The sequence below is a fragment of the Eupeodes corollae genome, chromosome 3, assembly GCF_945859685.1.
Source record: "Eupeodes corollae chromosome 3, idEupCoro1.1, whole genome shotgun sequence".
NCBI lineage: Eukaryota > Metazoa > Arthropoda > Insecta > Diptera > Syrphidae > Eupeodes > Eupeodes corollae.
Window position 1 is genome coordinate 14,091,982 of NC_079149.1, and position 24,174 is coordinate 14,116,155.

The 24,174-nt window shown below is 34.0% G+C and overlaps 1 protein-coding gene across 6 annotated transcripts in view; it reads right to left on the reverse strand.

Moving 5' to 3' along the window:
- Positions 1-1,235: 1,235 nt before the first annotated feature.
- LOC129952747 (kinesin-like protein KIF13B) overlaps positions 1,236-24,174 on the reverse strand; it is a 108,710-nt gene continuing 85,771 nt past the window's right edge. The window contains exons 3-23 of one of the 6 annotated variants that reach the window (XM_056065551.1): positions 20,723-20,886; positions 20,385-20,653; positions 20,071-20,318; positions 19,673-20,003; positions 19,344-19,604; positions 18,854-19,279; positions 18,638-18,784; positions 18,406-18,573; positions 18,199-18,345; positions 17,978-18,019; positions 16,210-17,860; positions 16,011-16,156; positions 15,202-15,310; positions 15,046-15,141; positions 9,425-9,439; positions 3,767-3,829; positions 3,334-3,656; positions 3,192-3,264; positions 2,382-3,128; positions 2,014-2,316; positions 1,236-1,948 (exon numbers count right to left, since the gene is read on the reverse strand). In XM_056065551.1, coding sequence (XP_055921526.1) covers positions 1,875-1,948; positions 2,014-2,316; positions 2,382-3,128; positions 3,192-3,264; positions 3,334-3,656; positions 3,767-3,829; positions 9,425-9,439; positions 15,046-15,141; positions 15,202-15,310; positions 16,011-16,156; positions 16,210-17,860; positions 17,978-18,019; positions 18,199-18,345; positions 18,406-18,573; positions 18,638-18,784; positions 18,854-19,279; positions 19,344-19,604; positions 19,673-20,003; positions 20,071-20,318; positions 20,385-20,653; positions 20,723-20,886 — 5,803 coding nt within the window. In that variant the 3' untranslated portion in view covers positions 1,236-1,874. Of the gene's footprint in view, positions 1,949-2,013; positions 2,317-2,381; positions 3,129-3,191; positions 3,265-3,333; positions 3,657-3,766; positions 3,830-9,424; positions 9,440-15,045; positions 15,142-15,201; positions 15,311-16,010; positions 16,157-16,209; positions 17,876-17,977; positions 18,020-18,198; positions 18,346-18,405; positions 18,574-18,637; positions 18,785-18,853; positions 19,280-19,343; positions 19,605-19,672; positions 20,004-20,070; positions 20,319-20,384; positions 20,654-20,722; positions 20,887-24,174 lie in introns of all 6 variants that reach the window. The other 5 variants (XM_056065553.1, XM_056065552.1, XM_056065556.1 and 2 more) reach the window with 5 other exon arrangements.

The following is a 24,174-nucleotide window of genomic DNA, read 5'->3' on the forward strand; positions in this document are numbered from 1 at the left end:
AAATCCATAGCGCACTTCTTTGATTATCATCTTCTCCAATATCTGATTTTCTTGATTAGCAAAGAACACAAAAAAAACTTTCCATGGCAAATATTTTATCTAGTCTATTACTTTAACCAAATGTGTTATGAAGAAAATTTTGGGAATGACATTTTTGACCCTATTGCTGTTCGGCTCTTATTTGCTGTGAAATGCACAAAGGATGTAATTGAACGTTAAATAAATTTTTCACCCATATCTTGTTGCAACATTCTTGATCATCGTTTTCATATTCATTCATCGGGATTTTACCAAAATTTGTTTATTAATAACCCTCTTAGTTCTGCCACCGTTCAATAAAATGTATCATTGACTGAGAAAGAATTAAAGACGGATAGAAAGACAATAGGGGATAAGGATGTTGTTACTCCGACATAGTTTTGGTTTAAACTAAGTAAAATGGGAACACACTAACAAAAAACTTTTTACTCTATCGCTTATTATTTGTATGGATACAGTTAAAATTATATTATCTTTAATCATATCCTAAATCCATAAAGAAAAATCAACAAAAACAATCATTTGCCGTTCAACAACTCTGAAAACCAAAAAAAAAAGAACAACAAAATCAATCTCAATGAAATAAAAACACAAATTATAATTTAAAATTAAAAATAGATCACATAACAGTTTAACTTTAATTCAAATAATATTTTTTTCTTTATAATCTTCAATCTACATAAAAACAAACTAATAAGTCATATATAGTAATAAAGGTATATTTAAAGAAGCAAATTAATAAAAAATAAAATATTTATATTTCATCACTACACTTTCTATCTGTTTAAATTGTTTTTCGTTTTGTTTTATTTATTTTAATATTATAACAAAATACTTGATTGTAAAATTAATAATTATTACCATTAGAAAATATTTATAAAATAAAATAAAACTCAATTGTATAATATAATTAAATAATTATAATCACAAATAACATAATTTTTTCTTATTTTTTAAAATAATTGTTTGGAAGCAAATAAAGAGGAACAAAGGCAAAAGATTAAAATAAAAACTGACTCTTGTATACATAAAAATGTGTGTAAAATAATAAACAAAATATTTTAAATTGGTAAACAAAAAATAAAATCCTACGATTATTGTAAACATATATTTTCTTTTTGTCAAACGTATAAAAGCAGGGAATTAAAATTTCTATGTGAGAGACATTTGTTTATAAATACAAACATTTATATATATTTTTCTTTTTTCTGTTTTAATATACGAAAAAGTCGAACGACGACCTAAACCTAAAAATGTATATATTTATAAATATTGTGTGTTCTTCTTGTTCTAAAACACACATAATAATGCATTATGTTACAGTAGTTAATTAATTTATAGTTAATTGTTAACACAAATAATAATAATCTGTCTTTCAGTAGTTATAGTAGTAGTAGCAGTTGTTGTAGATTTTTTCGTATCTTTTTATCTTTTTTTTCTATATCTACACTAAATATTAATTAAGCTAATTAAAATGAATAAACTAAGGGTTTGAAAATATTTTAAATTAAAAAAAAAAGAATCTTTTCTGTTTTTGCTTATCTGAATTTTCTTTTGTATTTTCTGTTTTTAGTGAGATACTTTTTGTATGCCATTCTTTTTGTTTATCTTTTTTAAAATGCAGTTGAACGCCTGTTGTAGCTCCGTGTGACAGTACTTGATTTTGTGTGTGCAGAAATGTTCGCATTTGGACGGCTTACAGCAGTTACAGCGTTCCTAGCGGTTCTGTTGCAAGACCTGGCAATGACGGCAGTTGGAGCAGGTGGTGACGCCTGCTCCTCAGCTTCTCCCCAGCAATGGAGACGCTGCACTTGATGCGAACATTTCGGATATAATCATTTGCGCGATGTACCGAGCGTGTTGATGGACTCACCGCGGCTTCGGGATCGCGAAATATTGGCATCTAAATCTAAAGAATCCACATTAAATTTATCGTTTTGGAAAGATTGTTTATTTTTAAGAGATTTAACATACTTTTAGAATTCTTTTCGGCTTTGTATTGACGCATTGCTTTTCCTCGCTTGTCCAATATCAGTTTGTCAAAACGAACGAAAATGCCGTGCTTTGCTTTGCATTGAAAGTACTGAATGCCTTGAACGCTACCATCGTTCTTTCCAGTTGGTGTGTCTAACTCAACACCGATCCATGTACCGCCTTGAAAATGCGTCTGCCCGATGAAGCTTATAACGCCACTGGTGTTGTAGGGTCTGATGAGGACTGATTCGCCGACAGCAACCCAATCGGGGAAGGGAACTTCAACATGATTTTTTCCATCTTCTGAAATTTTTTTTTATAAAAATCTTATATTTTTTCTTTGAAAACTTGAAATTTTTTTTACTAACCTTCTAATCTTTCTGATGAATCTGTTGTGCCGCTGCTTGTCATATTATTAAATTGAGCGTTAAGCTTATCATTCGATGATGTTAGATCGATGGACTTCATCATGGGAAGCGACGCTCGATGACCACTATTCGAGCGCACCTGATTGACTGCTGTCTTTTTTCTGCGTACAACTTTCCCTGGTGGCAGTTGGGTCTTTACTATGCCAGTTCCTTCATTTTGTGGTGTATTGCTCTGCTTGTGGTGGTTATCCAGTCGCTGTTCTTCTAATTCTTCTTCTTCGTCATTATTTGCATTCGTTGATTCGTTTGCATTTTGATTGTCCTCAGATTGTTGTAACTCGTCGGAGAGTTCATTTTTATTCTCATCACTCGCTATTAAAATATCATCTTCTTCCTCGTCCATTGCTACGGTAGGCTCTGGAATTTGTGCTTGATTTTTGTTATCATCACTGTATTGTGAGTCTTGTGATTGAGTTTCGGATTCATCGATATCTTGTAGAGGATGATCTTTCGTTGGTGTCAGACACTTCGATATTGGTTGCTCTTCAACTGGAGCTGGAGTTGAAGCAGCAACTTCTGTTGGCATTGCACTCTTATTTAAAGTTGGCATATCTTTCAAAAACGGATTAAATCGTGCCTGACTTCTGTTGACCGAAGGTGTTGGAATGCTTTCGATGTTATTGCTGATGGACATGGCCGAGTTGTAGGTTTTGTTTGGTGGCGAACACGAGTTTACACGATCGAAATCTTTAAAAGAAGTCATAGTTAAGCAAAAGAAAGACCGAATTAAGTTCGTTTAAATACTCTTACCAGGTGTTTCATCGATACTCATGGAACGCATGGAAACTGTGTCATCATTTGTTAAATTACTGCAAGATACCGCCTTACAAACAAAGAAAAGATTCAATCAATTTAGAGTTACAATAGATGAAGATCAAAAAAAGTAACTTACTTGTGATCCATAGCCACTTGAAGTCGAGGAACTCATACTTGGTGTTCCAATTCCAGTTAAATGTTTCAACGTCGAATTCGCACTCGACGTATAACTCATGCTCGTATGAGAATTATTGATGTCCATAAACGAGTCCATTGTCTTGGATGAGGTAAGCCTTGACTTTGCTTTGAAGTTCTTTGCGTACTTGCCGCTCTCGTAGTCTGCATACTCAGAATCACTATAGCTGTCCTCAGGCTCCTCGGCCAACGGACGCTGTCCCAATGGTTCTTCGTGTAACGTTGTCATTCGAAGTCCAACTAGTTTGCTAGTTGCTGGAGATGCTATAAAACAAACCAAAATAAATGCAAAGTGTTATTTATTTTCATAATTTGATACATTTTTCAAAAATCCTTTAAAATTTGTATTGTTTATTTATTTTTAGTAAACATACGCTTTGTGGGTTGTGATCTCAATGAATTTAAATTCAAGTTGAGATTGAGGAAAGTGGGCCGAGCTGCATTCCGAGTGAATTATGTTTTTAAAATAAATATTGTTAGTATAGTTTAAAGTCTGTCGTTTTTTAAAGAAGATATATTTTTTAATATTTTGTTGTTTATGTTTTATTTTAATGTAATACAAAACGTACATCTCTAGAGATGTGGACACTTCTACAAAACTAATTAGAAACTTTTGTACAACATTGTTTTCTAAGTTTATTTTTTAAAGTGGGATTATATAAACTTCATTTAAATTTATATTATGGACTGCTAATCAGTCACACTATGAAAATGGTTTGGTGAGACATATTTTTTAAATATTTAACTATAACTTTTATGTGCAACATTCGATTGGCTTTTTGCAATGAGAAGTGGGTGGCTTGAATTGATGAAGATGATGATAATGATGACACAGGGGTAATTTGTTTTAACCCTAAGATTGATGATGTTTGTTGGATGATTGCTAATCGTGCTTAAGCTAACAAATTTTGATACAATAATAAAACAAAAAGTAAACATTAACATTCAAACTCACAACTTTAATTTTTCATACAAGACATTTAAAAGCATTTTTATTTTAAAAAAATCATATAGAAATTGAAATTAAATGTGAATACAAAATTATGAGCTAATATGTATGTACGTCGGCGGCGGCGTCTTAAGGGTAGTCAATTGAACTTAAGAATCTTATGAATACAAATAATAAAACATAATATAAGTGTTTCCTGTAGTAGAGGGCTTTGAATTAAAACATAAATGATGTACATGGTTACTTAACTAAGTTAGTCTATGAAATATCACGACTGCTCGGAAAGAATAGCAATTGAAAGTATTTACTTGAATTATTTATGCTTGTGTATAGAAAAAACATTATTTTTTTTACTTTCATAATCTTTAGAAGAGATTTCTGTTACCTTTTTTAGGGTCAACAAGGTTCTTAAACTGGTTATAAAATTATGCTTTACCTAAGGTTTTTGTTGACTTAAGTTGGATATGAATATATAACCTTTTTTGAGGCTTTTTCTCAATACAATTCGCATTATTTGAGAGTTCGGGTTTGTCAAAACCAAACAATAATTAGATTTAAGGTTTTTCAAAACTTTACGTCCTTTGCTTGTACCGATACTTTGTGAATAAATCAAACATTTTAATCTCAGCTAAACCAAACCAAACCAGGGCAAACCAAAAAATTGAAGCTGCATGGTTTTTGAGTAATTTAACTTTCAGTTAAATTAAATCTGAAGTAAGTAGGCAAAATTATAAATACTGACAAAATTAAGTTTAGTCGGAATCCATTTTTGCTTTTCAAGTTTTTAAGTTGTACAAATTTTGTTTTTGTAGCTACGGCCATTAATTATTCAAAATTCAGCTAACATAAGTGGGAATTTAGCGGACGAGCGTATAACACTACATATTTTTTGTATTCCCACTTTTATGGTTTTTTAAATGCTAACTTGTTGGCTACTATTTAATTTATTACAGTTTTGTGTATGAATAATTTACTAGATTCTCCGGGTCAAAAACCGATATTGTAGTTCGAAGGGATTCGGAAATATTATAGTTTTTTTGGTGTAAAATTTGAACGTTATAAATCTCCATGTCCAGATCAAATCATACCAGCTGAGCTACAACGTACCATCGATATAACTTTGCCATCATTCAGATGATCTTCAAAATTTTGCTAGATCTGGTCTATATACCTCAGCGATGGAGGGAAGTAAATGTAGTTTTCATTCCCAAGGCGGGCAAATGCTCGCATGTCAACCCTAAAGATCTCTGTCTGTCGGTAGAGGCACTCCGCAAGTTGGTGCTCTGTCCCCTCTCCTGTGGAACATAGTTGTTAACGAACTACTAATTTCCTTTGAGAAGGAAGGCTACAGAGTGGTTGCGTATGCCGATGATGTTGCTATCGCCGCCACAGAAGAACATCCTAATACACTGAGAGATCTCCTCCAATACGCACTCAATATGCTCACTAAATGATCACTGCGGACTTAGTATTAATCCTCAAAAAAACAGACCTCGTCCTTTTTACACGGAAATAGAAGATCCCAATAATTGTACCTCCTTCAATAAAAGTACCACTAATTTTTATTCAATGAAACCACACATCTTGGTCTGATATTGGACAAAAAATTAAGTTGGAAACCTAATATTTAGGAAAGAGTTAAAAAGCTACAGTAGTTCTTTTCCTTTGCAAAAAAGCCATAGGAAGCAAATGGGGTATATATAATATATATAAGCTATAAGACTCAACGCCTCATCAGAAAAGCTTAATCTAAGCATCTCATTCCGCCTCCCTAATCATTGTAGTGTCTTCCAAGCGGAAATTTTAGCGATCAAAGGGGTTCTCTCCTGGAAAAGAGAAAACGTGATACCAACTTCTGGTATCCGCAACTTCTCTGACAGTCAGACTGCTACTAAATCTCTTAACGGTGTCTTAACCAAATCTCAAACAGACCTCGATTGTCGATCATCTCTTATGGAGATGGCGCAGCAATTTACCATTCACCTATGTTGGGTGCCGGGCCACCGAGACATCACGGGAAATTGTAGAGCCGATGAACTCGCTAAAAATGGAACCGTCATGCCTATTTCACCTGAAAGGTAAACCGATAGCTACATGTAAACTTATGCTAAAAGAAACAGCTTTTGCGATAGCAAATTCTAGGTGGCAGACTTCATATTAGCTCCCTAATAGGTGTAATTACGGGACACTGTCTCATAGGCAGACACGCAATACTTGGTGTAGCCTCAAATGACTTCTGCAGGAGCTGTATGGATGGGGAAGAAGAGGAAACAATCTCTCACCTTCTCTGACGCAGACTTCATCTGGGTGCTCTTTTTTGATAATCCCAGTGAACTAGCTAATAAGTATGTATATCAAATATCTCCTTCGCTTTATAAAAAGCTGAAAATGGTAATTCTCTTGATTCATGTGGTATAACAATGGATCTTTTCTTTTGGCCTAAGTGTGTGGGTTCTGTATCCGCAGCCACTTTAACCTAACCTAAACTGGTGTGAAATTTAGCTCAAAACTTACTTTGCAAAATCCAAACAACAAGAGGCTCAAACATTTTTTTTTTATAGAAATTTATAATCGCATTCAACTATATAAAACCCAGAAACCCCAACTATGGTTGCTTAGCTTACATAAATTCTGTTCATTCATTGGCTTCAATTTTGGAAATAAGAAAATTATTATTTTCATGTTTTCGTCCTTTCTTATGTTAGTCTTAATTTTGAATAATTAAACTAACGTTCGCAGCAACAAAATCCAAATGTTTGCAACTTAAAATTATTTAAAAAGCTAAACTTCAAAGCCGACCAAACTTTTGTGAATATTTTACTTTAAGAAATATTAATTTACTATAAAATGATGGATACCATTACTTCCAATCATTCGCATGGAATGTACCTTTTTTAAGTTTGAACTCCATTTTGTTGATAAACTGATGAATTATGAATTCCGTTTTAAATTAAACTGATAGCATTAGTTCAAACATTAACCTTACCAAGTACAATACTGTTTCCTGTGAATCAGTTGTCTGAGTCGTTATCCCTTCGCTATAACTATTTTGTCGGTTGGCTTAGAGAAGTATCACACTTTATTTTAAATTTAAACTTTTTCATATTATGCAAAATATTGTTTGTATTGTTTTGGAAAATATTATTCAGTTCTTCTGAGGTAAGACCTTACTTAAAGCTACTTGGATTCGGATTTTTGTTGGCTATGTAACTGGGGCCTGATTACGGGAATAGTTTCGCTAAAGAGTTTGATATTTTTCAATTATTGATTTAGCTTTCGCCTTTCTTCGTTTTGATTTCGACCAATTAACGAATTCAAAGCCGAATTTGAAATGTCATAATGTTTCTTGGCGAGTTGAAATCCGACAGCTTTTTCTGGCGGATTCATAGGCGAAAGAGTGTTCACTGTTCTATTTCGTGGATTCTTTTTTGATTGTAATTATGTAAAATTGTGAATTAGTTTATTTTAATTTTCTTACAATTTATTCACAGTCCAGAATAAATTATAAAATTTTGACTAAATCACCGCGAATTTCAAAAATTCAATCAAAACAAAACAAAATTTGTGGAAAGCTGTCCAATCACTGGAATATAGGAAGAAAAAGTCAAACCAAAAGTGTGAAATCACTGGAATATAGGAAGAACTATTTTCGCTTCACCGCGAATTTGTAATAAGGAATAACGACGCGAGTCAAATTTGAAAGGTAGAATTGAAAACGATCCTCCTTGAACCCCATAATCAGGCCCCTGGTTAATTAGAGAGCTGAATTAATAGCTGAAGCTCAATCAAGGATCACAATTTATTTGCCAAGGACAGTTTTTTTAAGTGATTGACTATAGTGGGTTATTACGACGAAAAAGGTGTGGCTTTACATCGGCGCTTCTTTGGCGACTTTTTAGTCGACATGGCTTAGAAACCGTTTAAAAAAGTAGACATAATATTCGTCTCTTAGATTTCCAGTTTTTGACTTACATATATTAGTAAGTTTTCTATGAAATATTATCATTTTTTTTACATGACCAAAGATATGAAACTAAAAAAGCAACTATTAACTATGATCAGACTTCGTTTTTTCCAATGATTTTCCTCAATCAATTAGCTATAGTAGGGTCTTTTTTTGCTGCCGTAGTGGAAAAGTGATCAACATTTAGGATTTATATGTGATATTCACCGTGTTCCATTTATAAAATGTGATACAAAAATTTGGATTACAACTTTTTACAATAAACTTTTCTAAATGAACATGAGAGGAAAAGAGAACTTTGTTTAATGATAAAATAATTATATATGTACATTATAAATATTTCTTTTAAATTCATTTTCATAGAAAGCATTGCTAGAAAAAATGAAAATAAAAAAAAAACATAAAAAACTTATAAGCTTGAGAATAAAAATTGAATTTATTATATAAAATCCTAAGCGTTCAAAAGCATTAATTTTCTCTTACACGAACACGAGCACGTTGACAATGATTAAACGTCTCAAAGTTCTTCCTCCTCAGGAATTTTAAAATCAAAAAATCCACAATAAAAAACACACTTTTTAAAGAGAAAAATTGAGAGAGAGATACAGGAAAATATTAAATATAAACAAACAAAAACAAAGAAACAAAAAAAAAACGCCAATTGTTTCTAATTTTTTAAAAACAAAACAGAAAAAACTAAAAACTTAATTTCAAAACAAAAATAGAAAAACAAACAAACTAAACACAACACAACAAAACTCAATTAAGTAGGTTTACATAAAAAAAGGGAGTTTCAAAAACAAAACATTTGAAAAATCTAATCAACACGAAACTAACAATCAACGAACATTATTCGGATCACATAGCGGTAAAATGCACAATCTTTTAGTATTTTTTTTTCAAAAAATCATTTGGTATTTTGTATTTTTTGAGTATTTGTTTTGTTCTATTCACAGAGAAGTTTTGTGTATTTTATGTTTTTGTACGAAAAAGGTTAAAACAGCACTTTAGTGTTCTTGTATAATAAGTGTGGGTGGTTTTTGTATTTATTTAATTTTTAATTTTTTTTAAAAAACAACACTGCATTTTTCATTTTTTTGTTTTATAATTATCCTTTACCTGACAATATAGAGCCTTGAGATAGAGTTATAGAAACAACAACGCGTGACAACGAACGGTGCCGATTTTTGTAATTTTATTTTGTATTTGTTTTTTTTTTTTTTATTTTGTCGTATAATAAACATAAATAATTAAAAAATGAGAAAAGAATATACACATATAAGAAAAATAGAAGTTTTTGATTTTTATAATAATTATGTTAAAAGTTAAAACTAATATATTTTCAAAAAATTTGTTTATTTTTTTTCTGAGGGGGGTGGAGGTTTTAAAAGGGAGCTAGTCAAAAACTCACTGTTCCCCATGTCAATTCGGATGATGATCAAATTATCCAAATTAGGAGTGTCAATAACGTGTCAATTGATAGTTGATAAGTTCCAAAGCTTAACATGCTACCAACTAATTTCATAAGAGTTTTAATCATTAAGAACTTTCAACACTATTTTGAATAACAAATTATTTAAGTTAATTTCAAATAAAGCTTTAAAAGCCCAAATTTCAATATTTATCAAATATCAACTATCAATTGAAAGGTGACACTCCCAATAAGGGTTAGGATGGATGACTTGGAGAACAGTCTATTGCAAGAACTTTGATCGTGTTTAATATATTTTTTTCCACTAATTTTGTTTTATTTATTTTTGTTAAAAAAATGCTAACAGAACAGAAGCAGATGGTTGACAAAAAATATATATATTTCTTTTTTTTTTTTAATTTTTTTGAAGTAAAAGAGAGACAACATTTTGGAACAGAACGCTGAGAGCCATTACTTAATAAAGCTAAGCACATTCCATTATCATCATCATAAGAAAATAAAGTAAAAAATTTGAAAATCATAAACAAATTTTAATAGGAATATACGAATTAGTTTAATTTAATTTTGTATTATGCGCTTCTGTGTTGCTAAGCATATAAAACACACTAAGAAATGTACAACTAAAAAATAAGGTAAGTCGATAAAATAAAAATATTAAATAAATCAAAATGCACGAGATGTGTTAATAAAAAGTGCTAAGATCGTACAACTTCACTCAATTCAGTTGGTCTTTTCTTTTTTTTTTGGAAGCGGAAAGTGAAAGTGTGCCAAATTTTTAAAGTGTGAGTTTATGAATGAATTTCTATAAAAAAGTTTAGAAAGTGTTTTTTCTTTGGGAATTTAGTTTGCAAGATGTGCACTACTGTAAGTGCAGAGGTGCTGTGTTCAAAGCGAAAAGAGCGTTTGTGAGTGATTTGAAATTTCGATATTATTTATATCAAAGTAGGAACTTTTTACAACCAAACTCTAGTACCAATTGTTTATTTAAATGTTCGTGTTTGAATTCGCGTTCATTGAATTTCCTGAATTTGAATTTCTCGAGCAATTGGAAATACATTTTCTTACCCCATCAAATTTTTTCATCCAAAGCCCCTACAATCTAAGTCGCTCCCAAAATTGTATTCCTTCTTTTTTGTTTACAGATAAAAGAATTTTTTTTTGGTAAATACCAATGCATCACTGATTTGGTATACCGCTATATTACCTTACTGATAGGTACAACATTATGTTAGGGGCACACACTACAGAGTAAATGGGTCATATAGGACGCTTGGAAACCAGCGGGAAACTCTTCGAATCCTACCCTACAAGGCAGCACAAGTAGGCAGGCCCGGATTAAAGAAAATATAAAACCCAAGCAAGCCAACCCCTCATTACCCAGAGCGTCCTTAACCCCAAGCGAGCCAGCCCAATAACCCGGGGAGCTAGGAGTCCACGCTCTCAGAGACGTTGCGCCCCAATATTTGTCACTAAATACTAATCACTTTGAATAAAATTCATTTAAAGATATCAACTAGTTGTCAGTCGTCAAAAAAGAAAAGCAGCAGAGTACGTCTGCACACTCGCGAGTCGCGACTGGACGTTGTTTCTTTTTTCTTCTCGAGTGTCGATGTTTTATTAAAACAAATACATTGCTTTTGAGTGCCTCTTTAAAAAACTAGTAGTAACATATTTCAATTCGAACACCTTTAAGTCGAACATTAATTTCTAGATACGCGTAATTCGCACAAAGATGAATTTTGCACACGGGAGGGTTTCGCAAAATTCAACTTTACGTGCGTTGTGTCGAAAAATACGATTCAATACTTCTGCGGCAAAATTTATTTCGCTATTTTTTTTTCTGGGATTTCAATTTCTCCGCATGGCCTGGGGCTGCAGTCCCCCCTATTTATCCGCAACTGGTGACATCTAGCTAGATGAGGAAGTTTGTTCGCGCAGAACTGTAGCGCCACATAAAGCAAAAGAGCAGACGTAACTATTAGTAATATTCATCAAGAAAAACTGAAACAGGAAGAATCAGAAGTATCAGTAAATTTACGTCATTAAATTACAGCTTTTAAGTGGCCACTAGCTTTTTGGCCCTATCGAGGTTACCGTCGTGGGAGAGTAATTTTCTCGGTGACGCATCCTTTGTTGGAAATTTGATTTTACAGAATTTCGCAGACGCATTGCGATGGATTTGTTACAAAATAAAGAACATTTTCGTTTTAAAAAATCGGTGAAAGAGTGTAATTTATTGTTTATGAAAAGTAATTGTTTAAATAATTATATTAAAGTTTTTGAGAAATATACCGATTTTTAATTCAAACTATTGAATAAAGCCCCCCCCCCCCCTATATCGAAACGTATGTTTTAAGTTTCTATTATGAAGAATAAATAGGAAACAATTTTAACATAGTATTATTTATTTATTTGATATCGTAACATTATTTTTAGAAGACAAATCAAACGAGCTAAGGGCACGAAATAAAAAAAAAATAGGAGATAATTGAGAAACGAAAGCAACATTCTCTTACAGATTCAAGAAAAACTTTCGATTAAATAAAGATCAAAACAAATCATCGGTCTCCGAAAGCAGTTTCCACAAAAAGAACCTTTGGAAGGACTTTGTTTGTATCTGTAAAACAAAAACAATTTGTTTGTATCTGTAAAAGATAAAGCCAATACAATCGCAAAGCATCGCATTTAAATAACATGCGTTGAATTTCGTCGGAGAGAATTTCAGATCAGCTGACTGAAGAACTACCTCAAAGCAAAATGTCTCCGATTCGTAGTAAATTGAAGACAATTCCGACGGTGGCAGGTTAAGACTATTTAAGGGACTTGATGGCAAGGCAAGTTTAATTAAGACAACTTTATTGGAAAGTTGACTAGAAAGTTAGCCAAGAAAAATATAACTATATATGTTCTAGAAAAGCTCAAGACTTTTTAATCCTTTATTTTTTTTGCTTAAATTACTTTCCACAGGAATTTTAAAATTCTTAAGTTAGATTTAACAGGAGTATTTCCACAATATCAACAGAAACAGCGCGTGCCACTATGGGTCGATGGCCACAACGTTTAAGAGTTGGTACTTAAGCCGAGGTTGGCCATTTTGAGTGAAACAATTTATTTATTTAAACTAATAGTATGGCCAAATAAATGAATACTTTCAATGATTTTTAGTCGTATTGCGAATATTTTAAGCCTCCCTTAGCGTCGGTTGCTGCAACAAACAGAAAAGCCCTTCCTCAGCTAAGCTTTCATTAATTTATTTTTAATACATCCATAGAACAAATTAGAAGCAAAGTTTCCCACTTTTATTCTTTTTAAAATTAAGCTATTTAACAAAACTTCGTTTATCAAACAAAATTGATGAATATGATCGGGAATACGGCTTAACAACTAAATCATATTCTCATCAAAGGATATCATATGCTATTTTCAGAAACAAAATGTTTTGAAAGATTTGAGTTATTTGTTTGGAATCTTTCTCGTATACAAATTGGTATTAGTTATCTGTAGTATTCTGATGCTGAATTTATTTCATGGTCTGCAGGAAATATTTAGATCGATTGTTTTTCTTGTAAGAATTTGTTTATTGTTTGGGTTACAGATGATACATTACTCAAACAGTGTTACATAAAGTGGTTTGCTTGAGGGGGCTCCCATGTATCCGCAATTGGTTTAAACAGTCAAAGGGTGTTCGTTTGATATGTGTTGTAGATTAAATTAATATTTTGTATGATTTATGTTTTAAACAATATGTAAGCATCGTCTTCAGAATTATAATACCAAATATTATTGAATTTTCCAAAATTTTGAAAAAAGAAGGATATAAGACATTTTTTTGCTTTTCCGTATGAAAAAGGCTGGTTTTACCCACCACCAACAAAAAACGAAATACAAACAAAATCTTGTGTTTATAAGTTGAACTTTCGTGATACAAACCTACATCAAACAGACTAAAAAGATTTTAAATCTTTAAAAGTTTCGCGAATTAAACACTCTCATCTAAAAGTAAGCTTCATCGCAAAACAAAACTAGCTTATGAAGTACGCTCGATACATATTTCGTCATTTCGGACAGATATGATGATGGTTTTAAAAATAAAATTGCATTTACAATAGAAAAATCAATAACGCTCTCAACTTTGCAGATGTACATCCCCCTACCCTATAACCAGGGCTGCCACTTTACTCCTTTAGCAGGTGATCTACTGCTTCAGTAGCTTGTTCCCAGAAATCCTCAAACATTTTATAGACTTCATATGATAAATGTAGATGTTATTTTTGAATATTCTGGTTAGGGTTAAAAAGGAGTAGTGCATTCCTACTGATTTCTTGAATATTGCAAGGACAGAGAAAGAAAAAAACGTGGCAATACATTCTACATCACGTAGTACGGCTAAATAACCAAACAAAGAAAAGTTTCGGTGATTTTTAAGTGACGTACGATGATATTTTCACAAAACATTTTTTAAGCTCTTCTTTGCATACTGTCCAAGAGGTTCAAGTATTTTGTTGGAGCACCAGCCTAGAGATGGGAGTCATGCTTTAGTTTTGATCGTTTATAGGTTTTGTAGTTTGTAGCAAGATCAGAAGAAGATCCTGAATCGTCTCAGAAAATTCAATAAATCTTGCGACATTTTTGGCAACAATGAGTATATTTCTATAATTCCTATAATTTAATACTTTTAAGTACTAAAGTTTCTGTAGCGTGGGATTTGTTAAATTTAATATCCTTAAACCGTTAAAACTTATTCAAAGTCTTTTCATGCACATTAGCAAGTTTGATTTTGTTTTGATAAGAAATAAAAAATGTATCCCAATTGACCCATTAAACCAAAAATTATTTAGGTAATTCAATTAGTAGGTCGGAGTGGCGGCAGCGGCGTGCATTTGCATTTGAGCGTAATTGTACGATAAAGCCTTACAAACTATACTAAAAAAATTATATAATAAAAATATTCCTTCTAAAAAACGTAACACGTTTCCGAGTTAGTGTAAAAATAAAAATGTATCTTTTCTAATTGCATATAATTGCTCATAATTATGTTCGTGACTAAAACGATTACTTTCTAGTTGAAAACAAATTTGCATTTGCGTTCACTTTTTTTTTTGTTGCTTTGTTTTAAATATTAATAAATAAACTAACCACTATAGATATTATGGTGCTAACCATTTCTAAAGGGTAAACTTTTTTTTTTAAATTCATTTGGGCTCTTCATACTTTTTTGTTTTTTTTTTTTGTTTTAATAACAAAATCAATAAATACGAATAAAAAAAGATAAAAACAAATAAGGGCATAATAACATGCATATTCATACCTATGCCAAAAGGTTTGCCTGGTGAATCATCGTTGGAACCCTTTCCACCAAAACTATGCCGATTGCGTACACCAAAATCTCGAGTTCCTTGTTGTCCTAAAAATTAATAGAAAATAGAAATCATAACAAAGATTTGTTATTTTGATACCATCATACCTGATTGTGATAAGAATTGCTTTGAAAAGTCTGTATTGTTAAGATCCACAAATGACTCTGAACGTCCAACATTGATAAGGGATTCCATGGAGACATCGAATCGCATTATCTACATAGGAATACATTTTTGTATTAGTTTTGTTAGGGGGAATAAAGACATTTATTTTTGCAACTACTTTCCAAATCAATCATTGCAAAACATTTCTAGCAAACTCAAAAAAACTAATTTAACTAAACACATTCCACAAAGAGGCGTCTGTATAAAAATCATATATTTTCATTTCGTGGAAGCTAAGCAAAAAATGATATAAAACCAAAAGGACACAACAACAACAAGTAGAAGTTCTTGTTTTCTTTAAACACAGATGAAGAGAGCTTTATGTTATACTTACACCACCAGTAGCTGCTGTGTCTTTGACGGCCTTTATTGTATAGTTTTGGTTTGTTGTGAGTTGAGTTGAAGGTAAGGCCGAATCGAATAGAAACGACAGAGTTTCGAGAGATTTATGTGGGACAACAAAACACAGATTTACAACACAGGTTTGTTTGTTTTTGTGTTTTTGTTTGTTTTTTGGTTTTTTTTTTTCAAAATACAGAAGTACATAAGTGTGAAAGCAGTGAAGAAACAGAAAGTAACGAAAATTTGATTTTGTGAATAAAAATTGAAAATAGTAAGACACCGAGAGCGAGAGTGATATTTTCTTTTTTTCTTTTGCTGTCTAAATTATGAGCAATATTTTTTGTTGTGAATTAATAGCACCCTTGTGAAGCTTTGTGCTAAACAAGAAAATGAAGATTCTATCGATTACCTGAGAGAAGTTCGGTACACTGACGGTCTTCCTCATCGACAGTGGTTGTCCGTGGGCGGTTTCGAGTTCCTTTACAGCCACATTCTGTCGCAAACGATCCAGAGTTAGGATACTCTCCACAGCTGAGACACCTTTTGTGTATTTTTCTAAAATATATGCAAATAATTAATATGCTCCAACATCATTTTCATTTGCTTACCTATATAAGTCTCTCCATCGCTAGTGGAACAATCATCCCCACTTGCAGCCAATTGTGCCAATGATTCTCTGTCCTCGAGCTCCTCTGATGCCTTGGGAATATTCGACACCACTTCGTATGTGACACCAGTTAGCGCAATAGCATTTTCCAATCTAACCAGGCGGAATTTCTTTAGCCTATCGGTTATACTTTGCCTCTTGTAAATGTTCAAACTCAACCGCTTTCGCAGCACCAGATCCATGGGAGCTGGATGAGACAATCGTACAGTGGTTCTCAAAATCAAGTAGACTCTCTCATTAGCTTCGGTTACACGATTCAGAGCTTGACTATCGTGCATTGATGAATCCCAACTGGCAATTGCACAGACATCCTTGTCTAAGTGCTGCAGTATTTGAAGTGTGTAGAACTTGTGTCCATGTTCTTTGGATAAAATCGAATTTAAACCCGCAATGGAGAATTCATCGTTTGTATTTTGAGCTGATAGATCATCAGCGTTAAGATTGAGGAAGAGCACAGGAACATGGGGCTCCATTCCAGCTGGAGGATCCCATGAAGCTGGTGCACCAGGAATACCAGATCCCGGTGCTGGGACGAGAACTGCATTTCGCTCTTCTGTCAGCGATACCCATTGATGAACCAAGCTCAGCTCGCGTTCACGCTCTTCTTCGCTTTTATCTTCCTTTTTGATAAGTTTCTGTATCTGTTGATCCAGATACTGCCGACGTCTACCCAAAGCCTCACTCCATTTCTCACGCAGTACGGTTAGATCTTCTTCTTGATAGGAATCAAGTGGACGTTGCAGTCTTGATCGGACACTTACACTTCCAACAGCAATATTCACTATCGACTGGCAAATAATTGGTAGCGTCCCAGAATTCTGCACAGGCTTTACACGCACATGAATTCGCCTCTGTTGACCTTGTCGCAATTGGTACACCCCACCGGTGAGAACCTCATTTCTGTTGGTCACCTCAACCGGCGAGTACTCTCCATTGTCATTCAATTCATGAATCTCAACCCAAAGTTCAATTTTACGCGACAGCTCAGCCCAACGATCGACCAAGGAACGTGCCTTAGCCTGCTGTTGTTCGACTTCCCAGCCTTTGGACTTGGAAAATCCAGCACTGCGATGTCCCCACACTTCGATAGACAACGCACCCTCTATGCAATGCTCGAGGAATTCCTCATTTATCGACACAGTAAAATCTTTTGTGTGTTCAAAGTTGAACGACTTATTTTGATCCGAAGTGGGCAGCACCTCATCGTTTATAACTGGCACAACTGTTTCCTGATGTCCCCAAAATGTGTACTGGCAAAATACAAAATTCGAGAGAGACAATGGCAGCCCGGAGGCTTGTTTAATGGTCACTCGACATGTTATAGAATTCGACATTGGATCACTTGGATCGTAATCTTCATCACGGCTATCGGTGGAGCTATCAGATGCCGACTCACACATTCGATCCTGCGGCAGCTGTCCGGCTATGCGTGATATCTCCACTTGAAGTCGGCCAGCGACTTCACCCTGTTGGCTTATAATCGGCGTATGATAATCCAGTTTGACATCGTGGAACAGCACCTCAAGGAATATATTTGCCACCCCAATGAGGTTGTGGTTCTCTTGGGATTCATAAAATGGATCTACCGGCTTCTGTGGTCCACCCTCCTACAAAAACAAGGAGGGTTTTTTGTAAAAAAATGTTTGCATACAATCGATCAGAGATGAGAGATGTGTTTTGGGATGGGTGAAAAAATTGATCGAAATTACCTCTTCGTTGTCCTCGTCGTCACTTAAAGCCTCAATCATCGGCTTTAGTGGATAAGCAGCGTGTTTTTATTTTTTTTAGAAGGGTTAATGATGAAACGTGAGTTTTATTAGTTTTTTTATTTAATGTATTTTTAAATTTATTTATTTTTGTAGAGATAGAAAATGAACAAATGAACACAAAAGAAGTCTACAAGGTAGGAATATATATCTTCGTTTCTTACCAAACCGGATAAAACATGTTCTTTGTGCTCCTGGTACATCTCACGCATGTCAATTAGTTTGTTTTCGAGTTTTTCCATTGTCCAGATTTGACTGCCAGAATTGACACGCTTCACTAGAATTGCTGGCTCGCTTACGAAAGCTCCTCGCTAAAGTTTTTTAAATCAATATTCATATAGATGGTTTGGTTGCAAAATAAAAAAGCTTACCCTTCGATTTGGAGACAAATTTGCTGGTGGAATTTGGAGGGTAACACTGAATTTGGTCTTCTTTTCCATTTCTTCGGCTAAGAAATTGGCTTCTTGGACTAGAGCGTTGGCACGCATTATATCGGTCTTCAACTGGCCTAGTGAACGTTTAAACATTTCATCACGTTCCTATAAAATGGTTATGTTATTAATGTTAAGGACTTTAAAGGAGTTTTAAAAGGGTTCAACTTACATGTGCCCATTTTTCAACTCTCATTTGTGAAGTTGGTGTATTGGGTGTGATCTTTCCCAATCTCAAAGGATCGTATGGGGCATACGGTGGATATGGTGTACTTGGTGATAAGATATTTCTTAACTGTTGGAACTGGCGTTCATATTCCTTTCAAGATCAAAAATATATATGAATAAACAATTCTTTAAGAATTGAGTTTAAAAAATAGAATCTTACCTGTCTCTGTTTTTCTAAAGCCACTTGCTTATCTTCTTCATGCTGTCTTTCAAGCATTGCTATAGCCGTCTGTATAGGATCGTTGCTTAATTCGTTTTGCATTATTTCATCTCGAGCAAAATTATAGTCAATAAGCTGGGCGGGTGTTTGTGGTTCGGAGCTTAGATTTGTGTTTGTGGCACTTTTTGGACAGTTCACACGAAAAAAATGATGATTTCCCCATAAAATACGATCACCATGATGCAATGGAGTTTTATCTCCAGCTGGTGATCCATTTACAAAACATCTTGCACCTTGTATGGGCTCCATGAAAAGTCCACCATCTTCGATTATAATTACACAATGCTCGGGTTGAATACCGAGACCAGATAATTGTATATCTGGTTGTTGACCAGAAATACTATGACCACCAACCAAAGTACGCTCCTATAAGTTTTTCCAAATATATTGATAAGATCTCTTTTATGACAACAAAGTTTATTAAGGTTACCTTTAGGTAATAAACTAATAATTCATTTAGGGACGGATCTGCATTCAAATTGACTAAATAGTATTTATTCTTCTCCACTTTGATACCACTGGCCTGTACACTAATACCCATTTTCTCTAGGGCTTGTTGACGTTCATTTTGTATTCGTTCGGTCTTAACTAGCTTCTCTTCCCAAGTCTGAGAAATTTGCTTCATCAAATTTTCACTTTCTGCTAGTTTATCGTGGATATCCACTCGCTGAATATCACCTACAGGAGAACCCTGGAGAACAAGAATTCGTTTTTAATACAAAATCCTAGGATGAACTTCGATATGAACCAGAAACTTACCGTTGCATGTTTCAGCATATTACGTAAAGTCTCTACTTCATGGCGTAATTCTCGAATGATTCGTGCATTTGGATCTTCATTAACCACAGCATGGTTGACGATTCTCTTAGCTCGATCGGCATATCTCAACGTCGATAGAGTTTCTTCGAAATTATCTGCAGCAGGGGAGATGGTTGCCACCATAACAGTCTTTGAGTTTCCACCAAGATTATCCTTTAATAACCACGTCAAAACCGAATCACGATAGGGAACAAATTTATCATTTCGATTGTTTTTTCCTATCGATTGATCCGCTAACTTTGAGATGACAAGTCCGAGGGTTGTGAGTGATCTAGAAGAACAAAAATTAACCCTTATTAACGATTCTTTATCATTATAGTTTTTTTTTAGAAACCCACTTATTAATGTTAGATCCTTCTTTGAGACGATCTCCAACGGCACCAGTTTTAACTGCTCGCTCACTTCCAGCTAAATCGACTAGCGACATACGAGAGACCTTCTCTCCGCTCACACCAGAGCCATGGTCTGTTAGGATTTGTGTTAGTACAACCGAAAAGACGGCATGAGATCTAGATGATTCGGCATTCATGTTTGTTGCAGCAACAGTTCTTGATTTATTACCCTCTGTCATTAAGTTATCCACATCCTATAAGAAATATACACATTTTGTTACTATAATTCTGGAACTGTGGACAGATTTTTGTCGGTATACCTTATATGATGTAACAGCCAATTGTGATAAACCGTCGACATAAGGACCCAAGACATTGTGCTCACGGACTTTTAAAGACTGTTTGTTTGGTTTTGGATCTAAGAGATCATGAACTTTTTCATTGTAGATCTCCATGTAGGATACTTCAACTTTGTACAATAATTCTGATGAAGTCTTTGTACTGATCGATCCAAATAGTTCGTCACAAAGACGTGGAATTATACCTTTGGATTCTTGGGTTCCCATCATTGTATATGATTTACCAGAACCTTAAATAAATAAAAACAAACAAATTAACATAAGGGAAGGTATGGGAGGTATTGGGAAAAAAGTTTTACCTGTCTGTCCATAGGCAAAAATGCAGGCATTATAACCTTGGAATGCATTGTCAAGAATATCTCGTCCAACTGAAGCAAATACATCTTCTTGAGATGCAAAATTGGTATCTTCTGGATCGATGGAGAAAAAACAATGATCGAACGCAAATGTTTTCGGTTGTTTTCTGAAATAGAAAAGAAAAATAAACAATTGATTAGGAACAAGAATTGTAATGATTATGTTGGATTAATTTAGAGTGGCTACTGGTCGAAAGCGAACTTAGACCAAAAGTGAGTCTGTCTTGATACCATTTTGAGTATTGAAGATTTGAGACCATTTTATTAAAAGTATTGCAGAAGAACTCTTTGTAATAGGGCGGGACATAAACATTGAAGGTGAGAAACTGACTAATCTTCCTCTTTATACATGAAGCTTCTGCAAAAATCTCTCATACCTATAATGGAGCTAATGTGCCATCTATTACCAAAAATTAGTTGCCTTGAGCGTTTAGCATCAAGAATAAGTTTTGTTGACAGACAAGTATTAGTCCATTTGTGGTTCTTCGTTAGAACCGCTAATTCAGTAAAAACTAAAAATAATAACTCAGTTCTCAGAGAATAAGAAAGGTTTGGTTGAGCCCAACATTAAAGCTTACATTGTTGAGGGTTTGTACATACAAAAATGCAAAGAAGTGTAATTTGAAATATTTGTATTGAAATGTTGCCTTATATTTACATCTGAGGAGATGCTGTTGAAGGGTGTATTCTAACAGGAAAATAGGCTGAAGTTTAACAGCAAACTAGTCAAGAAATGTTTTTAGATAACAGAGTTAATTTTAAGACTGAAGCCCAATTAAAATTATCTGGGGCTGACGAAAGACGAAAGTGTCTCAGTACAAGTCAAATAACGATAAAAAGTCAAGTTTATAGTTAGGGCGCTGCGCTTTGTCTACTCAGCTGTTATAGAAAATGTAGGCCATTAGCGCACTCGCACAGTTTGAACATACGAACAAAAGAATTGGACGAAAAGGAGGTGTTGGTGTATTTTTTTCAACATTGCAATTGGAAAGCCAGATTGTAGTAAAGCATTACACATTCGTGCAGTAGTGCTAAAGAACAAATCTCTGATTAAGTGTGGACTGATGGATATTATAAGAAGCTCGAATATTACGACTGAAGTGTTTAAATTTATTTTATAAGGCATATTTTGAAATACAGTCTTAGAGACTTAAGTAAGTTGCTGGAGAATTATCCTAAAGATGTGTGTAATACTTAAGTTTTGGTTGTATATGCATAGGTTTTTTAGATTACTAGCAACCCCAGCGAAATCCGTTTCTCCACCTTCGTTTCTTGTAACATTTCGTTTGGGGATTAAAAGATAAAGAAAAAATATTTGTTTTTTGTTTTATATTTGAAAAGGGAAAAGTTTATTTCATTTCACAACAGTAATGAATTCATTTCGATTAAAAAAATGAAATGCAATTTAGTTGAACTTCTCTAAGTTATACTTGTCCGCAAATTATCCGTTTCATTGAAGTGCTCTTTTTTAAACCACATTTTTTGGCCTGACGTAAACACAAACAAAGCGGATGGTTTCCCAACTCGTGAACACGCAACGAATAGCTGCTCATGACATGTTTTCACATTGTGAAAAACAATGATTTTCTAAATTTATCCCGCAAACACTAAGCTATTGGCCTTGCGACTTGTTAATTGTCATTGCGAACGCAAGGCGAAATGAAAATTGCAATCGTTTGAAGTCAAACGTAAGATCAGTTGGAATTATTGGTATTCGAGAAATACATACATTTTCACTTGCGTATTTTCCTTTAATAATGGTTGCCTCAATAAAATTCGGAATAAGTCTTTTCACCTCAAGTCGAGTACCGTTGCAAAGTCGCGGTGGATTAAAATTACGCAATATCATAATAACTGAACCAACTTTGAATTGCAAGTTATGTGGTGAAAATCCTGATAACTGCAGAGAGTTTAAAAACTCCTTTGGATAATTTACTACATCATCGGGATTTGTTATGGAATCAACGGATTTGTATGTTACCAAATCGCCAGCGGTTTTTATCGAATGGTGAAATTCAGCCCGTGTACATCATTATTCTTTGCAGCGAGAATTTCTTGTTGACTTAACCAAGCATAATTCTGATGTTTGGGAAAACATTTTCAATAAGAGCTAATTGAGAGTCTACAAATCAGCAAAAGTCGTTGGTAAGAGTAATTAATCCAGTTTTCGCATCAACTGACACTTTTCCATTTCCAACAGCTAACAATGTCGTGTAGATGGGGATCAGTGACTGGATCAGGATTTTCAGCTGATATGATGTCATCCACTTCATTTGAATGTAATTTGTTCAGCAACCAAATTAAGATATGAGCAATGAGCATGCTAGTCCAAGCTTCTGACATTCCACCGAGTACATATAACAACGTGTGTCACCACAAACTCGATACTTAGTAAGCATATCCATCATAACCTTGAGTTTTTGCTGAAATACTCTGGCGATTATATCATGGCGATCTAGCGGTTTTTGGCCCGGGTCCAACTCACGTTTAATTTTTGTCAACCTTGGATTGCAAGTGAACGTAATAAATAAATCTGGAGTTCCATAATTTCTCACGTACGTCAAAGCGTCTTGACCGTATTTGTGCATGTGGCGTGGGCTTCCGATATAAAATGATGGAAGAATCGTCAGGCGTTTCTAGAGATATGGTTGACTAAAAAAGGTTCCCAAAAGTAAGCTTTGGTTTTGAATATAGGGCCCTTGAAACGTCAAAAATTTAAAAAAAATTCAATTTCACAAATCGGAACTTTTACAATAGTTTTCTATGGGAAGCTTACAAGAGTTCACAGCTTTTCTGTTGAAATGTTCCCTGAATTTTTTTTACTATAAACCTTACGCAGCCCAAGACCTTTCTAACGAATGCAAAACCGTGGAAATGGGTTCGGGCTTTCTGGACTTATAGCGTCAGGAAAGAAAACCACCTATTTTTATATTATAGTTAACGAGATCATAAGGGGAACAAAATTCCTTGCGTCTTTACTTTCTCCAAAACAATATAAAAATGTTTGTGAGGTAAACCATGCGATCACTAGGGGACCTATTACTAAGAAAAGCTTACTTATGATATCTTTGGTCTTCGAAATAGTTTTTGACGTGTAATTAGTCATACTTTCATGATAATGGAAAGAAGGGACGTATGTGAACCCTAAGGAGATGAGGGCCTAAAAGAATAGGATAGATTTAAGAGCTTATGCAGGGTTTATGCTAGCTGTAGAGAACACCTCTTTAGAATAAAATCGGGATAATATCCGGACCAGCGGATTTATGTACGTTGATAATTTGTATGACTCTCGGCACAGTGCGACTAAGATGAAAGACTTTTCCCATAGAATCAATATCGGGTTCAACAACTGGGAGACCCATGATACTATCAGGCACGCAGGAATTTGCTTCTAC